The following is a 23,568-nucleotide window of genomic DNA, read 5'->3' on the forward strand; positions in this document are numbered from 1 at the left end:
ACTGATTCAAGTGCTAAGGACACACAAGACAGCTCTTGGGTGGTCCATAAGTGACCTTAAGGGCATTAGCCCAGCTAGATGCATGCACAAGATCCTATTGGAGGATAATGCCAAACCAGTGGTCCAACCACAGAGGAGGCTAAATCCTGCCATGAAGGAGGTGGTGCAGAAAGAGGTCACTAAATTACTAGAGGCTGGGATTATTTATCCTATTTCTGATAGCCCCTGGGTGAGCCCTGTCCAAGTTGTTCCTAAAAAGGGAGGCATGACAGTGGTTCATAATGAAAAAAATGAACTGGTTCCTACAAGGACAGTCACAGGGTGGCGCATGTGTATTGACTACAGAAGGCTCAATACAGCCACCAGAAAGGATCATTTTCCTTTACCATTCATAGACCAAATGCTAGAAAGACTAGCTGGCCATGATTATTACTGCTTTTTGGATGGCTATTCAGGCTACAACCAAATTGCAGTAGATCCTCAGGACCAAGAGAAAACAGCATTCACTTGCCCTTCTGGCGTGTTTGCCTACAGGAGGATGCCTTTTGGTCTGTGCAATGCACCTGCAACCTTTCAGAGGTGCATGCTCTCTATCTTCTCAGATATGGTAGAGAAATTTCTGGAAGTCTTCATGGATGACTTCTCAGTATATGGAGACTCATTCAGCTCCTGTCTTAATCACCTAGCCCTTGTCCTGAAAAGGTGCCAAGAGACTAACCTGGTTTTAAACTGGGAGAAATGTCACTTTATGGTGACTGAAGGGATTGTCCTTGGGCATAAAATTTCAAGCAAGGGAATAGAGGTGGATAAGGCAAAGGTAGAGGTAATTGAAAAATTACCACCACCTGCCAATGTTAAGGCAATCAGAAGCTTTCTGGGGCATGCAGGATTCTACAAAAGGTTTATAAAGGATTTTTCAAAAATTGCAAAACCTCTGAGTAATCTGCTAGCTGCTGACACACCATTTGTGTTTGACACACAATGTCTGCAGGCATTTGAGACCCTGAAAGCTAAGCTGGTCACAGCACCAGTCATCTCTGCACCAGATTGGACATTGCCATTTGAATTAATGTGTGATGCCAGTGACCATGTCATTGGTGCAGTGTTGGGACAAAGGCATAACAAGCTTCTGCACGTCATTTACTATGCCAGCCGTGTTCTAAATGACGCACAGAAGAACTACACAACCACAGAAAAAGAGTTACTTGCAGTGGTCTATGCCATTGACAAGTTTAGATCCTATCTAGTAGGATCCAAAGTGGTTGTGTACACTGACCATGCTGCTCTTAAATACTTACTCACAAAGCAGGATTCAAAACCCAGGCTTATAAGATGGGTGTTGCTTCTGCAAGAGTTTGATATAGAAATAAGAGACAGAAAAGGGACGGAGAACCAAGTAGCTGATCATCTGTCCCGAATAGAACCAGTAGCTGGGGCGTCCCTCCCTTCTACTGAGATCTCTGAGACTTTCCCAGATGAGCAACTCTTTGCCATTCAGGAAGCTCCATGGTTTGCAGATATTGCAAATTATAAAGCTGTGAGGTTCATACCCAAAGAGTACAGCTACGTGCAGAGAAAGAAATTAATTTCAGATGCTAAGTACTACCTCTGGGATGAACCATATCTCTTTAAGAGATGTGCTGACGGAGTGATCCGCAGATGTGTACCCAGAGAAGAAGCACAGAGGATCCTATGGCATTGCCATGGATCACAGTATGGAGGACATTTTGGAAGTGAGCGAACAACCACTAAAGTCCTCCAATGTGGCTTCTACTGGCCTACTCTCTATAAAGATTCCCGAGAGTTTGTGCGTAACTGTGACAGTTGCCAAAGAACTGGCAACTTGCCTCATGGATATGCCATGCCTCAACAAGGGATATTAGAGATAGAATTGTTTGATGTATGGGGAATTGACTTCATGGGACCATTTCCACCATCATACTCAAACACTTACATTCTGGTGGCAGTGGACTATGTATCTAAATGGGTAGAAGCAATTGCTACACCCACTAATGATACCAAGACCGTACTGAAATTCCTCCAGAAAAACATCTTCAGCAGATTTGGTGTTCCCAGAGTATTAATCAGTGACGGAGGCACTCATTTCTGTAACAAACAGCTATACTCTGCTATGGTTAGATATGGAATTAGCCACAAAGTGGCAACTCCGTATCATCCACAGACAAATGGGCAAGCTGAGGTCTCTAACAGAGAACTAAAAAGAATCCTGGAACGGACTGTGATGGCCCGAAGAAAGGATTGGGCAAAGAGCTTGGATGATGCTCTGTGGGCATACAGAACAGCATTCAAGACTCCTATAGGGACCTCTCCATACCAACTGGTATATGGGAAGGCCTGTCATTTGCCTGTGGAACTGGAACATAAAGCCTACTGGGCAACCAGATTCCTAAACAATGATGCACAGTTAGCTGGTGAAAAAAGACTGCTCCAGCTAAATGAGCTAGAGGAGTTCAGACTCAATGCCTTTGAAAATGCAAAAATTTATAAGGAAAAGGCAAAGAAATGGCATGACAAGAAGTTGTCAACCAGAGTCTTTGAGCCAGGACAAAAAGTCCTGCTCTTCAACTCTAGGCTCAGACTGTTTCCAGGAAAACTCAAATCCCGGTGGAGGGGTCCGTATGTGATTACAGGAGTGTCACCATATGGATATGTTGAGCTTCAGGATATTGATTCTGACAAAAAGTTCATTGTCAATGGACAGAGAATCAAACATTATCTTGAAGGCAATTTTGAGCAGGAATGCTCAAAACTGAGACTTGAGTGATTCTCAGTGAAAGTCCAGCTAAAGACAGTAAAGAAGCGCTTGCTGGGAGGCAACCCAGTCATTAGGAAGTTGTATGAATTGTTCTTATAGAGGCAAGTATCAAAAATGAAGGAATTCACAGAGTTACAGAAGGATTCAGCTCAAAAAGCAGAGAAAAAGAGCTTACTGGCGAAAAAACGCCAGTAAGGGGCATTTTGGGCGTTAAATGCCAGAATGGGTACCATTCTGGGCGTTTAACGCCAGGAATGGTGCCATTTTGGGCGTTAAACGCCAGAATGGGCACCATTCTGGGCGTTTAACGCCAGGTGTGCAGCATCCTGGGCGTTCAGAAAAACGCCCAGTGCTAAAGGATTTCTGGCGTTTAACGCCAGCCAGGGCACCTGGCTGGGCGTTAAACGCCCAAAAGGGGTGCCAATTGGGCGTTAAACGCCTGAATGAGTGCCATTCTGGGCGTTTAACGCCAGAAAGGTGGGGGGACCACAATTTTGTTTTCAAATCAGATTTTTTCAAACTTTCCTTTTCTCACCCATATTTTTCTACAAAAATACATTTCAATCTCTCATTATTCACTTTCAAATTTTCAAAAATTTAAAATCATTCTTCAAATCATTCCCAAATTTTGTTCAAAAACTCACACTTCTTTCAATTTCTTTCCATATCTCCTCAAATCTCCTTTCAAATTTTTCTTTTTTTTCGAAAATCTCTCCCCCCACTCTATAAATAAACGTTTGCCACCCCTCATTCCCCACACCATTTGAATTTCCTCTTCCTCTCTCTCTCTTCTCTTCTTTCTTTTCTTTTTGCTTGAGGACAAGCAAACCTCTAAGTTTGGTGTGCTTTTCCGTGATCACTAAGCCAAGATTCATCAAGATCATGGCTCCTAAAGGAAAACAAACCAATTTAAGAGGAAAGAAAGAGACTAATCCAAAGAATCTTTGGAATCAAGAGAAGTTCTTAACCAAAGAACATGAAGACCATTATCACAAAATAATGGGTCTGAGGTCAGTGATCCCGGAAGTCAAATTTGATCTGAAAGAAGATGAATATCCGGGGATCCAAGAGCAAATTTGAAACAGAGGATGGGAAGTTCTGACCAATCCTGAAATAAAGGTTGGAAGGAACATGGTTCAGGAATTCTACTCTAATCTGTGGCTAACAGATAAGCAAAGAATGACTGGAACTGCTTACCATACCTACAGAACCATGGTCAGAGGGAAAGTTATGTACTTCCATCTGGACAAAATAAGAGAAATCTTCAAACTACCTCAACTGCAAGATGATCCTGATTCCTTCAATAGGAGGATGGTGAGAGTAGATAAAGGGTTGGATCAAGTTCTAGAGGACATATGCCTCCCTGGGACTAAGTGGATAACCAATTCAAAGGGTGTCCCAAACCAACTCAAGAGGGGAGACCTCAAACCAATTGCAAGAGGTTGGCTAGACTTTATTGGGCGTTCCATATTGCCCACTAGCAACCGTTCTGAGGTCACCATCAAGAGAGTAGTGATGATTCATTGCATTATGCTTGGAAAAGACGTGGAGGTCCATCATGTGATTGCTTGTGAGATCTACACAATTGCAAATAAGAATTCCACTGAAGCCAAATTGGCTTATCCAAGCCTGATCTCCTTGCTCTGTAAAGAGGCTGGGGTAAAGATGGGAGTAGATGAGTTCATACCCATTGAACACCCAATCACCAAGAAGTCAATGGAAGGACAAGTGCAAGACAACTCTATCAAGAGGAGGGCGCAGGAATTCCTCCCTGAATTTCCAAGAATTGACTACTGGACCAGCCTAGAAGCATCTATCACCAAGTTGCAAGAGACTATGGAGCAACTGAAGGAAGAACAGCAGAATCAGAACTGCATGCTCTGCAAATTGCTGAAGGAACAAGAGAAGCAAGGGCGTGAACTCCAAGAGTTGAAACGCCAAAAGCTCTCCTCTCAAGCTGAGGGAGCATCCACTTCTCAAAATCAAGGTTGTTGAGTCCTAACTCTGTGAAAACCTCTATCATTAGGAGCCTATGTTTTTGTGTTTTCTTTCTTTTGTTTTGTTTTCTATTTTTATTTTTTTTCTAGTCTCATCTTATATTTATCTTTGAGTCTTGTTCTTAATTCATAATTAATAAAATTGAAATTTTGTGCCTTAAAGCTATAAATGTCCTATGAATCCATCACCTCTCTTAAATGAAAAAATGCTTTAATCACAAAAGAACAAGAAGTACAGGATTTCGAAATTTATCCTTGAAACTAGTTGAATTAGCTTGATGTGGTGACAATACTTTTTGTTTTCTGAATGAATGCTTGAACAGTGCATATGTCTCTTGAATTTGTTGTTTTGAGAATGTTAAAATTGTTGGCTCTTGAAAGAATGAGGAAAAAGAGAACTGTTATTGAGGATCTGAAAAAATCATCAGATTGATTCTTGAAGCAAGAAAAACCAGTGAAAAAAAAAAGAAAAAAAATAAAGTTGTGATCCAAGGCAACAAGAGTGTGCTTAAGAACCCTGGACACCTCTAATTGGGGACTTTAGCAAAGCTAAGTCACAATCTGAAAGGGTTCACCCAATTATGTGTCTGTGGCATGTATGTATCCGGTGGTAATACTGGAAGACAGAGTGCTTTGGGCCACAGCCAAGACTCATACACTAGCTATGTTCAAGAATCATTATACTCAACTAAGAGAATCAATAACACTATCTGAGTTCTGAGTTCTTATAGATGCCAATCATTTTGAACTTCAAGGGATAGAGTGAGATGCCAAAACTGTTCGGAGGCAAAAAGCTACTAGTCCCGCTCATCTAATTGGAGCTATGTTTCCTTGATATTTTGGAGTCTATAGTATATTCTCTTCTTTTTATCCTATTTGATTTTCAGTTGCTTGGGGACAAGCAACAATTTAAGTTTGGTGTTGTGATGAGCGGATAATTTGTATGCTTTTTGGCATTGTTTTTAGTATGTTTTTAGTGTAATCTAGTTAGTTTTTAGTATATTTTTATTAGTTTTTAGCTAAAATTCACTTTTCTGGACTTTACTATGAGTTTGTGTGTTTTTCTGTGATTTCAGGTATTTTCTTGCTGAAATTGAGGGTCCTGAGCAAAAATCTGATTCCGAGACCAAAAAGGACTGCAGATGCTGTTGGATTCTGACCTCCCTGCACTCGAAATGGATTTTCTGGAGCTACAGAAGCCCAATTGGCGCGCTCTCAACGGCGTTGGAAAGTAAACATCCTGGGCTTTCCAGCAATATATGATAGTTCATACTTTGCCCAAGATTTGATGGCCCAAACCGGCGTAGCAATTCGGCCTCAGAAATTCCAGCGTTTAACGCTGGAACTGGCATGAAACTTGGAGTTAAACGCCCAAACTGGCATGAAAGCTGGCGTTTAACTCCAGAAAAGGTCTCTACACGAAATTGTTTCATTGCTCAACCCCAGCACACACCAAGTGGGCCCGGAAGTGGATTTTTAAGTCATTTACTCATCTCTGTACACCCTAGGTTACTAGTTTACTATTAATAGGATCTTTTGACATTGTATCTGTACCTCATGACACTTTACACCTTTCTTTGTGTACTTTCCATGGCATGAGTCTCTAAACCCCATGGTTGGGGGTGAGGAGCTCGTCTGTGTCTTGATGGATTAATGCAATTGCTACTGTTTCTCATTCAATCATGCTTGCTTCCATTCTAAGATAATACTTGTTCTCAACCCGGATGAATGTGATGATCCGTGACAATCATCATCATTCTCAACTACGAACGTGTGCCTGACAACCACCTCCGTTCTACCTTAGATTAAGTAGTTATCTCTTGGATTCTTTAATCGGAATCTTCGTGGTATAAGCTAGAACTGATGGCGGCATTCAAGAGAATCCGGAAGGTCTAAACCTTGTCTGTGGTATTCTGAGTAGGATTCAATGATTGAGTGACTGTGACGAGCTTCAAACTCCTAGCAGGCGGGGCGTTAGTGACAGACGCAAAAGAATCACTGGATTCTATTCCGGCCTGACCGAGAACCGACAGATGAATTCCGCGTGCTGTGACAGAGCATATGCAATCGTTTTCACTGAGAGGATGGGAGGTAGCCATTGACAACGGTGAAACCCTACATACAGCTTTCCATGGAAGGAGTCTTGCGTGTTTGAAGAAGAAGACAGTAGAAAAGCAGAGATTCAGAAGATGGAGCATCTCCAAAACCTCAACCTATTCTCCATTACTGCGAAACAAGTAATCATTTCATGTTCTTTTGTTCTTTTTTCACAATCAATCCTGATAATTTCTGATATCCTGACTAAGATTTACAAGATAACCATAGCTTGCTTCAAGCCGACAATCTCCGTGGGATCGACCCTTGCTCACGCAAGGTATTACTTGGACGACCCAGTGCACTTGCTGGTTAGTTGTGCGGAGTTGCATAAGTGTGATTGCAATTTCGTGCACCATCACCCTTTTCATTTTACAAAAACATAGAGAGAAGTTAGTGAGAGACGCTCTGAGAGTTCCCCTTGTAAGCTCTCCAGCTCTTCTTCCCTCTTCTCCCTTTTCAGATCATTTAATAAAAATCTCTTATTCAGTTCTTCATTTTCGTGTTTCCATATTTACATTTCTGCAACTGCATATGCGTGCGGACTACCGCCACATCTAACTACATAACTAACCTGCATATGCGTGCGGACTACCGCCGCATCTAACTTCATATTTACTTTCTTGCTCTTGCATTTATCATACTGCATTCATATTAACGTTTACTTTTGATCCTTCTTCCCCTTTTCCCTCCTTGATCCGCTTCGGGCCATCTGGTATCAGAGCCTGATGGGGAAGTAGGAATATACATATTATCATTAAACTATCTCTGAAATTCATGGATCTGGGATTTTACTTTTCATGTTCTTATTTACTGTTCATTTTGTACATAAGAAACAACACTTTAAATCTGGAAGTACAGGCCGTTTAATCTTATCACTCAAAGGGGCTGTAGCAGTAAGACCCTGGAATTCGGGCAGTAAGGCTAACTTGATGATGTCCCTAAAAGTGATAATGGTCCAAACGTAAGAACTCCTGGTGGCTATAGATTTAAAGGATTATTAGTTAAAAAAAAGAGTTAAAAATCCAGATTCAAAAATTTGAGTGATAGTTTAGTGATAATATATATGTTCTCTCTGAACCAAAGGAGGGCCATGATATCAGATTTTATGTAATCATGTCTAAACTCTTTCGCTCTCTCTCTAGACGCCTTTCCTTTTCTTCACCGTCCTCTTCTTCCTCCTCTTCGATCCATTCCTCTTCCAATCCCCTTACTGAGAAAGTGACTCGTCCTGAGGAACTTTCCCCCAAATACAATATCTTTGAAGAAGTTTACTTCGAAGATATCAATCAAGCCATTGACAATTGGGAAATACCCAAAATCCCACAAGATGAGTTATATGTCCCTGATGATAACAAGAGAAAATCCGATTATATCATCAAAACCGCTGAAAATAATATTCCTATAGGACCCGATTCCGGTGAGAAATTCCATCTCTGACTAAACAATCTGTTAGAGAACATGCCCGTCATTACAGATATCTTCACATAGGGTGTGTCCAAGTTGCAGTCAAACCACTCATCCGAGAAGGTTTGAATGCCTCTATTCTCATGTGTCTTAGAGACATTAGACACAATGACTTCCAAGACTCCTTAATCGGAACAGTTGAAACAAGTCTAGGACATGGTCCAGTTTACTTCAACTGTTTCCCAAACAAGACGGTCAGCCTGTTAGACCTTAACATTCTTGACTCTCTTTTCCTAAACATTCGAATTCATGGTCTTAACATGAAAGAAGGTTCCATTCCAGCCGCTTTAATATATAGGATTCAATACAAGGTCATGAACACTTGTAACTCTAGAGTCCTTCTTAAGTCCCAAGATCGTGAAACCACTTTGTTTGTCACAGACATGACAAAGGCCAACGTCATGATCCCAAGGCTCATAAGATGGGATGAAATCGACCTCCCTCAATCATGGTCAATTGACCGAGCCATTCCAACGCAACCTAGACAAGCACCTCTTTTACGAGAAGTAAAACAAGATGAATCAGGGAAAGTAGAGATTTTCTTTGATAGACGAAACTCTTTTTCTTCTAGATCTGAAGCAGGACCATCTAATGATTTTGCTTCAGCAAGAAGATCTTTTTCAGTAACTTCCCAATCTCAGTTTTCAAAAATGTCGAGACCAGCCAATTCTGAAATACATATTTTGGGATTACAAAACAATTCAAGCATTTCTCAAGGAGTTTACCAAGAAGATGATGGTGATGTAGAATTTGAAGTTGAATCTTCTCATCAATCCCATCATTCTCCAACATATTCTTCTTTGAATGGTAAATGAATAACACAGAATTTGTTATAAACAGAGAAGCCTTACGTAAAAACCTTAACTCTGAAGAGTATGACCTCCAAAGAGAATGGTATTTACGTACTTATACAGCTTCTCAAATCTCATCATTCAAAGAAAAATATTACAAATTTTAAAATGATGTTAGAATGCATATTCCTTTTTTTGAATGGTTTCATGCTTATTCCATAAAAAACAACATTGACTATCCTTTTAAAACTAAACAAACTTCATTTTCAGCAAATGTTATTTCAACTTGGAAAGTCAAAATGGGAACTTAGTTAGATCTGAGTTTCCTCCAAAAGGAGCTTTTATTATTTCAAATACGGAAGGACATAATCCTGTTATGGCCTCTCCCTTTAAAACAAAGAATGTGGATGAAGCTGTCGCCCCTAAAGATATTAAAAATCTCATTGAACAATCAAATTATACCAACAGATTTTTACAATGCTTGGGTGACAACCTTTCATCTTCAGGATCTACTTTCTCCTTGAAAAATGTTTCTGAAGCATCTACTTCTAAAAGTATTGAGAAACCTCTTTTTAAACCTTTCAAAATAAGTAGCAAGGCTAAGCAAAGTCTTAAAACCTCCATTTTAAAACAACAATCTAGTGATTCGGAAGTTATTCAAAAGATTGACCAACTTTTGAATCCTTTTACTACTATCCCTGAAACTCCTACAAACTCGGGTGAATCTACTTCTCGTATTCAAACACGCTCATCTAAAGCTATTAATGCCCTTGGCCTTGAGTCCAATGAATCTTGCTCTGAGCAAAGTGATGATTCTGGCAAATCATCCCTCAAGATCAGCCCCATTTTGACCAACTCCCTAACCAAGTGGAAGGGTTTAACTAAACCCTCTACGTATGGTTATAATCGTGTATCCGCTCCAGATCTAGCTCTCGAAGAAAGAGAACTAGGTTTTGTTAGCTTCAATGCCAATAATGTCTATGAATGGAATATAGATGGCAAAACGGAATATAACATCATGAGTATGCTTCAGCATATGACAATGGTAGGCACAGCCTATCAAGCAGCCCATGACACCTCTGAAGAAGCTATAGCCAATGTTATTGTTTCTGGGTTTAGTGGCCAACTGAAGGGATGGTGGGATAACTACATTTCCGATAACCAAAAACACTCAATCTTTTCTGCCATAAAAGTCAATGACCAGAACGAACCCATCATTGGTGACGACGGGAAACCTATCCCCAATGCTGTCAATACCTTAATTTTTACCATAGCAAGCCACTTCATTGGTGATCCATCTCTTTGGAAAGACCGTTCTGCTGAGCTGCTTTCCAATCTCAGATGCAAAACTTTGTCTGACTTTTGATGGTATAAAGACACCTTTCTTACTAGGGTTTATACCAGAGAAGACAGTCAACAACCTTTCTGGAAAGAAAAATTCCTTGCTGGACTCCCCAAATCCCTTGGAGATAAAGTAAGGGACAAAATTCGTAGCTTAACCCCAGACGGAATAATACCCTATGATGAGTTAAGTTATGGCCAACTCATTTCTTTTATCCAAAAGGTTGCCCTAAAGATTTGTCAAGATGATAAAATCCAAAGGCAACTTGCTCGTGAGAAAACTCAAAATCGTATCGATTTGGGAACTTTCTGTGAACAATTTGGTCTTCCTGCTTGTCATCCAAGGAAATCTAAAAGACCTTCCAACTGAAAAATTTTTAAACCTAACCCTGAAAAGAATTTTAGAAGATTCAAAAAGGGTTTTCAAAAACCTAAAAATGAAACAGGTTTCCAAAAGAATTTCCAAAAGTATCCCCAAAAAAACCCCATTATTTGTTACACATGTAAAAAACCAGGACATGTTAGCAAATATTGTCGGTTAAAAGGAAAGATTAATAATCTGAACCTTGATCCTCAGATTGAGGAACAGATTAATAATCTTATGATTGAGAGTTCAGAATCTTCTGATGATAATATCAACAATATCCAAGTTGATGATGTTGAGTCATCCTCAGATTCAGATATCAAGCAAATTAATGTTTTATCCAAAGATCAAGATCTCTTATTTGATGCTATCGAGGCTATTGACAATCCAGAACAAAAGAAAGACTTTCTTTTGAAACTAAAAAGATCTTTACAAAAGGAGAAAAAACCCAAAAATTTGGTCCTTAACAATAAATATGATGTCAAATCTATTTTCAAAAGATTAGAAAAACAAGTTATTCGTCCCATAACCATTCAGGACCTCCAAACTGAGGTTAACAATCTTAAGAGAGAAATCCAGGAAATCAAAAGAAACCAAAACGATCATCACCTCATTCTCTCGCAATTAGTACAAGAAGAAGAATCTGGTGATGAAGATCTTGGTTCTCTTTTAAACCAAACTGAGTGCTCTAAGGAACAAGAAAATAAAATTTCTAACGACAACGAGGTAAAAGAAATTTTGAGAATAATAAATGTATTCTCCTTCATGAAACATCGTGTTAATGTCCAAATTGTCGTTAAAGATTTTATTTTTGACACCATTGCACTCTTTGATTCAGGTGCAGATTCAAACTGTATTAAGGAAGGTCTGGTCCCCACAAAATATTTCGAAAAAACTACTGAACGCCTTAGCTCAATAACGGGTGAAAGGCTAAGTATCAATTTTAAAATAACCAATGTCTTTATTGAAAAGGGAAATATCAGAATTCCCACCGATTTCATCATAGCAAAAGATATAAAAAATGATGTAGTTTTGGGGACACCTTTCATAAATCTATTGTTTCCATATCTGGCAGATTTTCCTGGACTTACCTCTTTTGTAGGAGGACAAGTAACTTTCTTTGAGTTCCTAGACTCACCAAAGCAAAGATCTCTAAACCTAATTGAATCCAAAACCAAACAGATTTGTTTTCTAAAAGAAGAAATCTCTTTCAAAACCCTTGAATCACAGCTTTCTCAACCAAAGATTCAAGAAAAAATAAAAAATCTTTTAAATCAAATTGAAAAATCTATTTGTTCTGATTTGCCTCATGCCTTCTGAGATAGGAAAGAACACATTGTTGATCTTCCATATGAAAAGGATTTCAAAGAATCAAAAATCCCTACAAAAGCCTGCCCCATTCAAATGAATGAGCAGCTTTTGCAGCATTGTCAACAAGAAATTAAAGATATTTTGGATAAAAAGTTAATCCGTCTTAGCAAAAGTCCTTGGTCTTGCTCTGCTTTTTATGTTAATAAACAAGTTGAGATAGAAAGAGGAACTCCCAGGCTTGTCATCAATTACAAACCTTTGAATCAAGCTTTACAGTGGATTCGTTACCCCATCCCAAACAAAAAGGATTTGCTTAATAGGTTAAACTCAGCAAATATTTTTTCAAAATTTGATATGAAGTCGGGTTTTTGGCAAATTCAAATCACTGAATCAGACCGATATAAAACAGTTTTTACAGTTCCATTCGGGCAATATGAATGGAATGTAATGCCTTTTGGTCTGAAAAATGCCCCTTCCGAATTTCAGAAAATCATGAATGATATTTTCAACCCATACTCAAACTTTGCAATCGTTTATATTGATGATGTCTTAATTTTTTCCCAGACTCTGGATGAACATTTCAAACATGTTAAAACTTTTATGTACATCATCCAAAAAAATGGACTTGCTGTTTCTAAACCAAAAATTGTTCTTTTTCAAACAAAAATCCGATTTCTAGGTCACATAATTTTCCAGGGAACAATAACTCCTATTGAAAGATCAATTTTGTTTGCAGAAAAATTTCCAGATTATATCCTCGATAAACCTCAGCTCCAGAGGTTCCTAGGATGTCTCAACTATGTTTCAGATTTCATCCCGAATCTTAACAATCTCCTTAAACCCCTCCATGATAGGCTTAAGAAAAATCCTCCACCTTGGACAGATAAACATTCGGATATTATCAGATTTCTTAAAACCAAAGTCCACAATCTTCCATGTCTTTACCTGCCCATTCCTCATGCATTCAAAATAGTAGAAACTGATGCATCAGATTTAGGATATGGTGGTATTCTAAAACAAAAACTGCATGATAAAGAATGTATCATTGCATTTACATCCAAACACTGGAATATTACTCAACAAAAATATTCCACAATCAAAAAAGAAATTTTACCCATTGTTTTATGCATCACAAAGTTTCAATCCGACTTACTCAATCAAAAATTTTTAGTCCGAGTTGATTGCAAATCAGCTAAAGATGTGTTACAAAATGATGTAAAAAATCTTGCATCAAAACAAAATTTTGCTAGATGGCAAACAATTTTAAGTGTCTTTGATTTCGACATTGAGCATATCAAGGGTAACTCAAACTCTCTCCCTGACTTTCTCACACGTGAATATTTGCAGGGAGATAATCAAGGAAAAGATGCCTAAAAATGTAACATTAGCCTCGGTAAGAGGCAGAGGCATTCGCCTAGCCCTTCCTGGGCCGACTAAGAAATCTGGGTCAACTATCCCAACTAGGTCATCTACCCAACAACCTTCCCCTATAACCCAAGAGCCGACTGGGTCATCTACTCAGATCACAAAAAATGTAGTTGAGTCATCTACTCAACCCCCAAGTAGTCAAACAGCCAAACAAACAAAGGCAGATTATGCCTTCCCAATCCAAACCTTGTTGGCCTTACAAGATGCAGGCCTTACGAAGCTCCATAAAAAATCCTGGGCTGACATATGTGACAGCTCAGATGAAGATGAAATAGACCTTACCAAACTTATCTCACAAATGGCAACTCAAAATACCATTTGCAATGACCCAAAAGGAAAAATAATTGCCCAAACAATGCCACCTCAATCAAACCAAACCCAGCCTGTCAACACTCAACTAAAACAACCATCCACATACATTTCAAAAAACAAGTTCTCATCTGTCCTTCTAATGGAACCCGAGTTTTGGGAAAAATCACATTTTAAAGTTATTCCTAAAGTTTTTCCACCAGGATTCCATTTTAGACCAACAGCCTTGAACAAAACCAGACAGTTTTATGAATTCATATTAGTGGATTCAGATTCAGTCTCAATAAAACATTACAAAGATCCTAAAGATGCCACCAACATAACTTATTCAACCATTCAAATTCTAAATGTACTCACCCCTAATCAATTTGGTAAAAATCCAAACAATACTAAAAAATTCTCTAATCCTTATGACCCGATAGGATATTCTTATTGGGATTATGTGGATGCCTGGACAAGAGTATTTTGGTTACAAAATAATCAGAACAGACATTCTTGGCTCATTTATTTCAAGAAAAATACCAATTATCAATTTCCAAATTGGTTCTCCCAATGGTGGGATTACTTTGGTCCTCTACCAGAAATCTTGCCCCCACCTGCCGACGAGGGGTTCAAAATTTTCACCAAAAAATTTGACCAACAGGAAACAAGCATTCCTGCAGATCTTCAATTTTTCTCTGTTTTCTCCCTGACCTGGGTATTCTCATGGCAGTACAGGTATGGTAAACAAGAACATCCAAAGGCACCACCTATGCTTCAAAGGAATGCCTATGTAAAATGGTGGTCTCAGTTTGATGCCGCGATGGCCCATCCAGATAAAGTTCGAAATTGGTTTAAAGAGCACCCCAAGTTCACCAAACCATTCGACCATGAAGAATCAGTATTCCTCAACCAGAAAGCCCAAATTGCAGCAGCCCTTGCAGGAGCCCAATCAAAAGAAACCTTAGCAAGACACCTTCAACAAATCATGCAGATGATCGAAGAAGACAAAAAACACAAAAATGATCCTACTCCCTCAGAAGAATCATCAAGTGATTACAATCAAAATAAAGACGATTGCTTTGGAATCAATCTAGGAGAAGAATAGATCTTAAGCCAAATTTGCAAAAATCAAATTTGTATCAACTTGTACTGTACCAATAGTACCGGTTAATATAACATACACTATAGAAACAGTGATTTTCTCAACTATAAAAGGAGGCCACATTCTCATTGTAAGGCACCATTTTCATTTTACAAAAACATAGAGAGAAGTTAGTGAGAGACGCTCTGAGAGTTCCCCTTGTAAGCTCTCCAGCTCTTCTTCCCTCTTCTCCCTTTTCAGATCATTTAATAAAAATCTCTTATTCAGTTCTTCATTTTCGTGTTTCCATATTTACATTTCTGCAACTGCATATGCGTGCGGATTACCGCCACATCTAACTACATAACTAACCTGCATATGCGTGCGGACTACCGCCGCATCTAACTTCATATTTACTTTCTTGCTCTTGCATTTATCATACTGCATTCATATTAACGTTTACTTTTGATTCTTCTTCCCCTTTTCCCTCCTTGATCCGCTTCGGGCCATCTGATATATATATATATATATATATATATATATATATATATATATATATATATATATATATATATATATATATATATATATATATGAGTTTGGATGCAAATTTGTAGTTTGATTGCTTATTATGGTGATTGATATGAAAATTGGCCAAAGGTCGTGATTGGAGGCATTTCGGTAAATTGATTGATAATTTATTGAGTGAGATTGTAGCCGAAAGCCATAATTAGATGAATTATGCATTGGCATGCTTGATGTTGGGTGATGTGTGTTGATTTTATGAATTAATGTTGTTGTTGAGATGGTTAATTGATTTGGAATTGGTGAATTGGGTCTTAGATTGCTAGGATACGATTGAGAGTTGAAAATTGACTATAGAGAGTGTCAAAGATTGGTTTATGTTGAGTTTTGGGATGAAATAAATTGGGAATTGGTAAAATTACACTTAAGTGAAAAATTGTGTAAAAATATATTTTTGACAAACTTCAACGGGCTATAACTTGGTGTTCGGAGTTTGAAGTCAAGTAAAAATTATCTTAAATTAAAGATGACAATAAGAGCTTTAAAACCGTCTAAGAATGAAGGAAACCAAATTTTTTAGCAAGTCATGCGCATTTAAAAACTGGTGTAAAAAACTAAAATGGCAGTTTGCAAAAAACTCAAAAAATTTGGCCTGTGCACGCGCGCGCAGAGGCGTGCGTGCGTACTACACAGAATGAGTGTTCAGCTCGTGCGTACGCACACCAAGAAGAGAAAATTTTACATTGTGCGTACGCATAGGGTGGTGCGTACGCACCTGACGAGAATTGCAGTCTGATCTGTGCGTGTGCACAGGAGTGTCGTGCGCACACACTCTGTTTTGTTAAATAACCCTGTTTTTGTGATTGTTCCGCCTTTCCGGCGTGGCTGTAATCCTCTTTAATCTCCGTACGGAATTAAATAACTGATAATTATGCTTTGAATACACTAGGGAATGATATGACGAATTAAATTAATTTATTACCGGATAAGCACTTAGTTAACCGAAGAAAATTGTTGTGGTGATGGAGGTCTTATACCGCCCTCGGTGTTATCCCACTCACAAGAAGACGAATTTGAGTACTTGATAAGTAATTAGGATTAATAAATTTAATAACTTATGAAATTTATTAAAGTCAATTATTATAACTAATTGTGGTTTGAATGACTGATTTGGCAAAGATGTTGGTCTTATCCCGCTTGCGTATTGATCTGGCATTTGCACCGGGTAAGGACAGTGGTTTCATCTCGCTTGTTTCATGGTTACGGTGTTACGTGGGGACGGTGGTTTCATCCCGCCCACATTTTCTTGGTGTGTGAAGTGTGGCGGGCACTATATCTCAAGAGTGTGTCGGGTACTATATCCCTAAAGTGTGAATGACACTATATCCCAAGAGTGTACCGGACACTATATCCCAAGAGTGTATCAGGCACTATATCAGATAACACAAGAAGATGATATCCAGATTAGCTAATAGATGTGTCGAATTCTGACAATTTAACCGACATGTGAGCTCACGGCCAATAGAATAGGCATGCATCATACTGCATTTAATTGCCGTTGTTTGAGTGTGCTCAATTGTCTTTGATTTTCCTATTTGCTTATCCTGATTAACTATTATCTGTATTACTTGCTTTCTAAATGTGTTTAACTTGCATTGTCAAGAGTGTGTCGGGTACTATATCCCTAAAGTGTGAATGACACTATATCCCAAGAGTGTACCGGACACTATATCCCAAGAGTGTATCAGGCACTATATCAGATAACACAAGAAGATGATATCCAGATTAGCTAATAGATGTGTCGAATTCTGACAATTTAACCGACATGTGAGCTCACGGCCAATAGAATAGGCATGCATCATACTGCATTTAATTGCCGTTGTTTGAGTGTGCTCAATTGTCTTTGATTTTCCTATTTGCTTATCCTGATTAACTATTATCTGTATTACTTGCTTTCTAAATGTGTTTAACTTGCATTGATTACTAAATGTCTTTGATACTACTGAATTGGATACTAAATTATTGAGTTGATCAATTGTGATATTGGATATTAAAGATGCTGAGAAGTGTTGGAAAAAGCTGAGACTTAGTGAATACACCCTATTTGGATTAGAAACAACCCTAGGTTTGAACTTTGTGAGTTTGGAGACTAGGATTGTCTAGTGAGTTTATATAATTTTATATAGTCTCTATTTGAAACTATTACTCTATTGGAAACCTTCGAATTCTCACCTGTTGTAAAAATTTCTGTTTTACAAATACACGACGTGACGCATCTTGTTGAATGTGCAAGATTCCTTTTCAGCAAAGCGAAGAAGACTAAGCTTTTGGAATTTATTTTGTTTTATGTAGTACATTTCTCTACGTTTGAATGCTGTATTATATATTCCTCTTAGAAATTTCATTTTAGAGAAACAGAATGTATTTGTTACTCTGGTGGCCAAGCTTACTGTGCCTAAGTGTGGCTAAAGGTTGACTAACCAGTAAATAAACGACACTTGACAAGCTGGTTGCAGATGCTTTTTTTCCCCTCTTCTTCGTATAAGAAAAAAGACATTATAAAAAAAAAAAGAAAAGAAAACCATCTTTAAACCTCTGAAATTTCAACCCCATCACTTCCTCTCTCTCAGCATCTCAAATTTCATATACATATTTATCACCAAGGCTTGAAGTTCCAATTGGGATGATAAAAAAAAGGAAGAACATCAAGGCCTCAAGGGCAGTGTTCTCCGCAAGCAATCCATAACACCATCCAAAGCTACCAAGAACAATTATTCCTCCAACAGCAGCATCACAATCCATATGGCACTAATATCTATGTCGGTGGTAGCATCAACAATGGAAGAGGATTAATCTTCTCTCCTTAAGCCTTTCCAATCATGCAACCACCATGGTCTATGTCTTCATATAATACGACTCTTTACGTGTCAAAAAATTTTTATTTTTTCGATCCATTACTATATTGATGATGTCCAATTTTTCTCAGTTTGGATGTTGAAAATTTATAAATTTGTCTCGATGATTAATAACTTCAAATAAATTGTTGACTATTCTTGTTTATTGATTGAAAAATTTCACCATGCTTTATTTGTGCAATTACAATCTTTACCATGGTCAAAGTATGATTTTATAACTCCACATGTGATCACGTGTCCCAATTTGATTCGTTTATGAAATTTGGCCACCTTAGCCACCGAAACCATGTGGCTACCAGAAACACCACCATATATATATACATACATACATACATACATATGACGACGTTTTCTTACCTTTAACGCTTCGAATGTGATAACAGTCGTCATTTTGTTTATTTTTTTTCACATGCTTCTAGTTATATTATTATCTTTTAAATATTATGTATGTATTCTTGCTTTTATGTGTCATAATGTCCCACCACATCTGATTTACGATTATAGCGTAAGGCTTTGTATAGTAGGGTATTACAATTTGAATTCCATCTTGTTCATGCAACAACTCATTGGCCAGCGGCAAATCCTTAAATAGACTTTTGATCCACGACAGATTAATTTTTAACCTGCCGAACTCGAGAATACCCATGGGAAACCAAAACAGCTAGCTTTGCCTAATGAAATGCTGCTTAAGATTATGCAATAGGATTTAGGTGACTAAACATCTAGTTTCTCTTTTCCTTCTCTTTTGTTATCTTGATGTCTATAAAAGATTTCATTCATAGAACTTGCATTCTTTTATGGGAGATAAAGCTAATCCACGCAGATATTAGATCAAAATTGAATATATGATGAATAAGACACATACCATTTAGTTATCTTATTTGGATTGCCCCTCCACGCCATGTAGCGGGTAAACAGTACCTATTATACCTGTAATCAAGCAACCTTACCTCAACCTTCAATTCCAATTTTCCAATCCAATAATGATCAATGAGTCCGTGTCAACAAATATTAACTCAGAACAAGATCAAAACATGCAATATATTGGGGAAAATAAATATAATCTACAGATTCAATTTATAGACTCCAAGGGGATTGATGCAAAATTCTGAGATATTGCTAACCAATGAACATCTATTTAAGGAAAGCATATATGTGATCAATCACATGCCTTAAAACCCGAATTTGCTCTAGAATGTAAAAAGTCATCCCCAACCCCATTTTCCCTGTTCCTCTTCCTATTTCTCTTCACTTCTCACTTTGCCTACGAACAAAAAAGAAGTAAAATAAAACTGGGGGCCTAGCATCCTGCAGATGAAAATAAAGTCAGCAAAAAATGAAGTCTGTGCAGAAGCTCAGGCATCCAAAGTTGATTACTTTAAGATTTCTTAGGCCTCTTTGAAGTGCCTTCTCTCTTATCAGCCTCTGCGGATTTCTTCTTTTCCTTCCTTTCTCTCTTCTTCAGGGAAGTCATGTGAGCCTTCAATATAGTTGCATAAGAAGCTTGAAAGCGCTGGTGATCCTTTGCTCCAACCTATTTAATGAATGGTGGGAAATTTTGAATATTGAGTAAAGGAAACAACATCTGTGCACATGAAAATAAGTTGACATAATAATTAGCAAAAACCGTTCTTTTTCTCTGGGTGTTTGGGTGGCACATGCTGTTTAAGTGATATCCAACTAAAAGTTCTCCAAAAATTTAGCCCTTTTCGGGGTTAGAGAATAGGGCTTAAAAGTCCAAAGGAAGACAAAACACCAAGATGAATACCATATAAAATCCCCCCAAAATCCTCTGTCTAGTATTAGATGCTCAGTTCCTCTGTTCCAGGCCAGTTGAATACCGTAGAAAATTTGCCAAAATTCTTCTGTAATAGCCTCACAAATCCTCACCTTTGCAATCTCATTACCCACTTTCCAGCAGAGTCACTCGTAATGCCCCCACAGGCAACTGTTCCTGGACACCCTATAGATGCTCCATCAGTGTTTAATTTTAACTAATTACATGGGATTGGGTTCTAGGCAATGTGAAGAGTGTGTGTGCTTGTCCTGTAACTTGAATGAAGTATCTTGTGTTTAGCATTGTTGAATTGGTTGGTTAACAACAACAACAAAGTCTTATCCCACTAAGTTGAGTCAGTTACATGGATCAAACGACGTCATTAAATCCTATAATGTTAGTGTGTAAGTGAGGAGGCCTAGTGTGATTAGCCTACTAACTATAACACAGCATCACTTATAAATATGTTCCTAACTTGATTCTACAGCCATTTCAACATAAAGGAATATAACTTATAATGCTACAAAAATGTCATATGTATGCCAAAAATCAGTCACTATGTATTTATATATAAATACATGTATTGTTTAACTCATTTTCAAGGTGTATTTATTGTCCATGCTTTGATCTCAATATTTCAACTACTATATGATATTCCTGACCTGAATGCATTAAACTTGGTCCCTGGAATTTTGCAGAGCAACTTATTTCTAGTTAAAAAAAACAAGCAAGCAGTAATGCAATGAATAAAACAAGTTTCAGAACTAAGAAATTTCCGGCACAACAGCACCTCCGACTCATTTTTCCAATTAAAAAAAAAGTTATTTAGTTAAAAGAACTGATGCAGGAAACATTGGCATATTTATAACAAATGTATCGGATAATTTTCATAAGTCCATATACAACTGAGTTGGTTTAGATCAATTCATGCTGAATACTATTTTGTTCTTGGGAGTTAGTTTGGTATCAAATATTGTTTAGTATCTCTTGAGAGACTTGTTATTTCTATAAATTTTCAGGTTTAAAATCAATTACGGTAGATGAAATTTGAGATCTCTGTGACTGTAAATATGATCAAACAAGAATTGGGTTTTAAAATTTGAGTAATTCCTAAACACACGAGACTGTAAACCATGCCCATCAAGAGATCATGAAAAAACACTAGTAGTGATGCTTCAACTATCTTCCTTTCACTTTCCCCATTTCAGAATCAGTATGATCTAACTGAGAGCCCTTAATCATTACAAGTGGGGGAGACGAATATCATGCCACAACTACTCACAAGATTATCTATGATATAAGTTTGCACTACCCAAAAATTGCCAATTAACATGAATCTCCTAAAAGCACACTGAGAAATGAGAATGATAAGCTCATAATATATAAGATACACACGTACCGAAGTAGAGATTGTCTTTTTCCCATTGGTGGCACGGATAAGGCATCTATACTCAATTGCTTCACCAGCAGTTGCCATTTTATTCCTAACGGCTTTAGACTTCAAGGATGCTAAAAGGCGCACCAAGAACATGAACAAGAAGAATTAGGAGTTAGAACTCACTTTGCCAAAAAATAAAACCTAAAGCATTTGATCAGGCCATAAAGTCAACACTAATACACACATACACACATCGTTTAAGTGTAACCCAAACAGAGCCCGTCTCAGTGCTTCGCTCGAACATGCTGGTGAGTTCATTGAGAAACGGATCTAGCTGTAGAAGAACCTAGAAAAAAAAAATATGCAAAATAGCAGGGCTTAGAATGAAACAACAACACAACACAATAATACCATGCCGATTTTGCAATCAGAATCCTACTTCATACTTTGGAAGAGAAGGTTAAAAATTAAATAAATAATAATAATCATAATAGTAACAATTTCAATTACGGTAGTAGTAAAAGTGCACAATTGTGGAATAGGAACAGAAATGGGAATGGTTAACGGATCACAAGGAATGCGTTAAAATCCGAAGAATCGAATTGAATTACCATGGCAGATGGTTGCAAAGTTGCAGTGCAGCTGAGAGCTTCTGATGTGGGAGATGAAAACGCGGTCGCTGCCTTCAGAATCAAAGCAAGTCGTCCTTTTTTATTTTTTTTATTTACGTTAGGATTTCTATTGGGCCTAAGGCCCACTAGTTCAAGCAAACAAAAAAAAAAGCGTAAAGGAAGGTTGAAGAGAAAGCATGTGGATATGGTTACTTGATCTGAGCATCACACTCAAACAGCGTCCAACGAACAAAAAAGGGGAAAATGGCGCTACAATCCCAGTTTTTATGTTCCTTCTTCAGCGGCAAAGTTGGAGACGCACACAGTGTTCCATTGTTTCCCGGTCCCAGCCAGTACACTTTCAGAATCAGATCGCAGAAAGCTTCTGATTCTGATGAGGATCCGGCTCCGTCCAGCAAGAAAGGATTCGGGTCATCGAATTCCAATGAGAGTGCTGCAGCAGTATCAACAAGCAGCAGTAAGAAGAAGCAGAAGAAGGGTCGAAGAGAAAGAGCCTCCATAATTCGAAGGACTCCACTGGAAAAGCCCGCGTTTGTGTCTCAAGAGGATAAAGCTGAAGCGAAGGAGCAGAGCAAGAACGAAAGCGCTTTCATTCTAGCCTGGCTTGGTTTTGGTCTTGTCATTCTTGTTGAGGGCATCTCTCTTGCAGCTTCCGGTACCTTTCTTTTTTCTTTTTTTTTTCTTTGTCAATTCTAACTCTAATATGGAATCAGAATCTATAATCGACTCAATATTGTTAGAAAATTGAAACTTAGTATGTCTAATAATTATGTAATATAATATCCTGCTCTCAATTTTGATGTACAGGGTTCCTGCCAGAAGAGTGGGACAAGTTGTTTGTGAAGTATCTTTATCCGTCCTTCACGCCTACGGTTTTCTTGTTTGTTGCGGGAGCAGTTGCATATGGAGTGTTTAAATATCTGCAGAATGAGAATATCACACAACAGAAATAAATGACAAGAAGGAAATTACAGTAAGAGCCACTCATCTTTGATCCCTATGCAACAATCCAAGCTTCCATCCTCACCAAGTTTTAATGAGGTTTTTGAAAGCCACTCATACTATGTTGTAATTAATTTCATCACCCTTTTTAGCCGCAATTGGTTCCCTTTTTTAACTTGGTGCTGTATGGATGTTGAATATTCTTAACTTAGATCTCTTCATTTATTAGAATTCTGGTTTGTTTTGCTCCTTATTCTGTATAAAGCAACAACTAGACCATGACTTCCACCATGGCCTAGATTAAATTCATCTTTGCTGCAGTGTTGAATTTTGAGCCATCGTTTTATTCTCTGCAGTAAATTTCCTTCTCTCTTTTTTCCCTGCTTATAATGAGCTAGTCTATGTCATGATAATAATATATTTGGTTCTTAGGGTAATGAGCTAGTCTATTAGTGATG

The 23,568-nt window shown here is 38.0% G+C and overlaps 2 protein-coding genes across 5 annotated transcripts in view; one reads left to right on the forward strand and one right to left on the reverse strand.

The window, feature by feature from the left end:
• LOC112789474 (signal recognition particle 14 kDa protein) overlaps positions 1–22,804 on the reverse strand; it is a 43,554-nt gene extending 20,750 nt beyond the window's left edge. The window contains exons 1-5 of one of the 4 annotated variants that reach the window (XR_011879534.1): positions 22,148–22,804; positions 21,789–21,882; positions 21,558–21,667; positions 19,759–19,915; positions 19,247–19,311 (exon numbers count right to left, since the gene is read on the reverse strand). Coding sequence is in view for 3 of the 4 variants with exons in the window: in XM_072232365.1 (XP_072088466.1) it covers positions 19,760–19,915; positions 21,558–21,667; positions 21,789–21,882; positions 22,148–22,150 (363 nt within the window). In the remaining variant the exon portion in view is untranslated. Of the gene's footprint in view, positions 1–18,872; positions 19,312–19,405; positions 19,916–21,557; positions 21,668–21,788; positions 21,883–22,147 lie in introns of those variants that run through there. The other 3 variants (XM_072232365.1, XM_025831390.3, XM_025831389.3) reach the window with 3 other exon arrangements.
• LOC112789473 (protein LPA2) lies at positions 22,323–23,448 on the forward strand. Its single transcript, XM_025831388.3, has 2 exons — positions 22,323–22,823; positions 22,976–23,448. The coding sequence occupies exons 1-2, from the start codon at positions 22,412–22,414 to the stop codon at positions 23,119–23,121; spliced, it is 558 nt and encodes a 185-aa protein (XP_025687173.1). The 5' UTR covers positions 22,323–22,411; the 3' UTR covers positions 23,122–23,448.
• The last annotated feature ends 120 nt before the right edge of the window (positions 23,449–23,568 follow it).

The sequence above is a fragment of the Arachis hypogaea genome, chromosome 3, assembly GCF_003086295.3.
Source record: "Arachis hypogaea cultivar Tifrunner chromosome 3, arahy.Tifrunner.gnm2.J5K5, whole genome shotgun sequence".
NCBI lineage: Eukaryota > Viridiplantae > Streptophyta > Magnoliopsida > Fabales > Fabaceae > Arachis > Arachis hypogaea.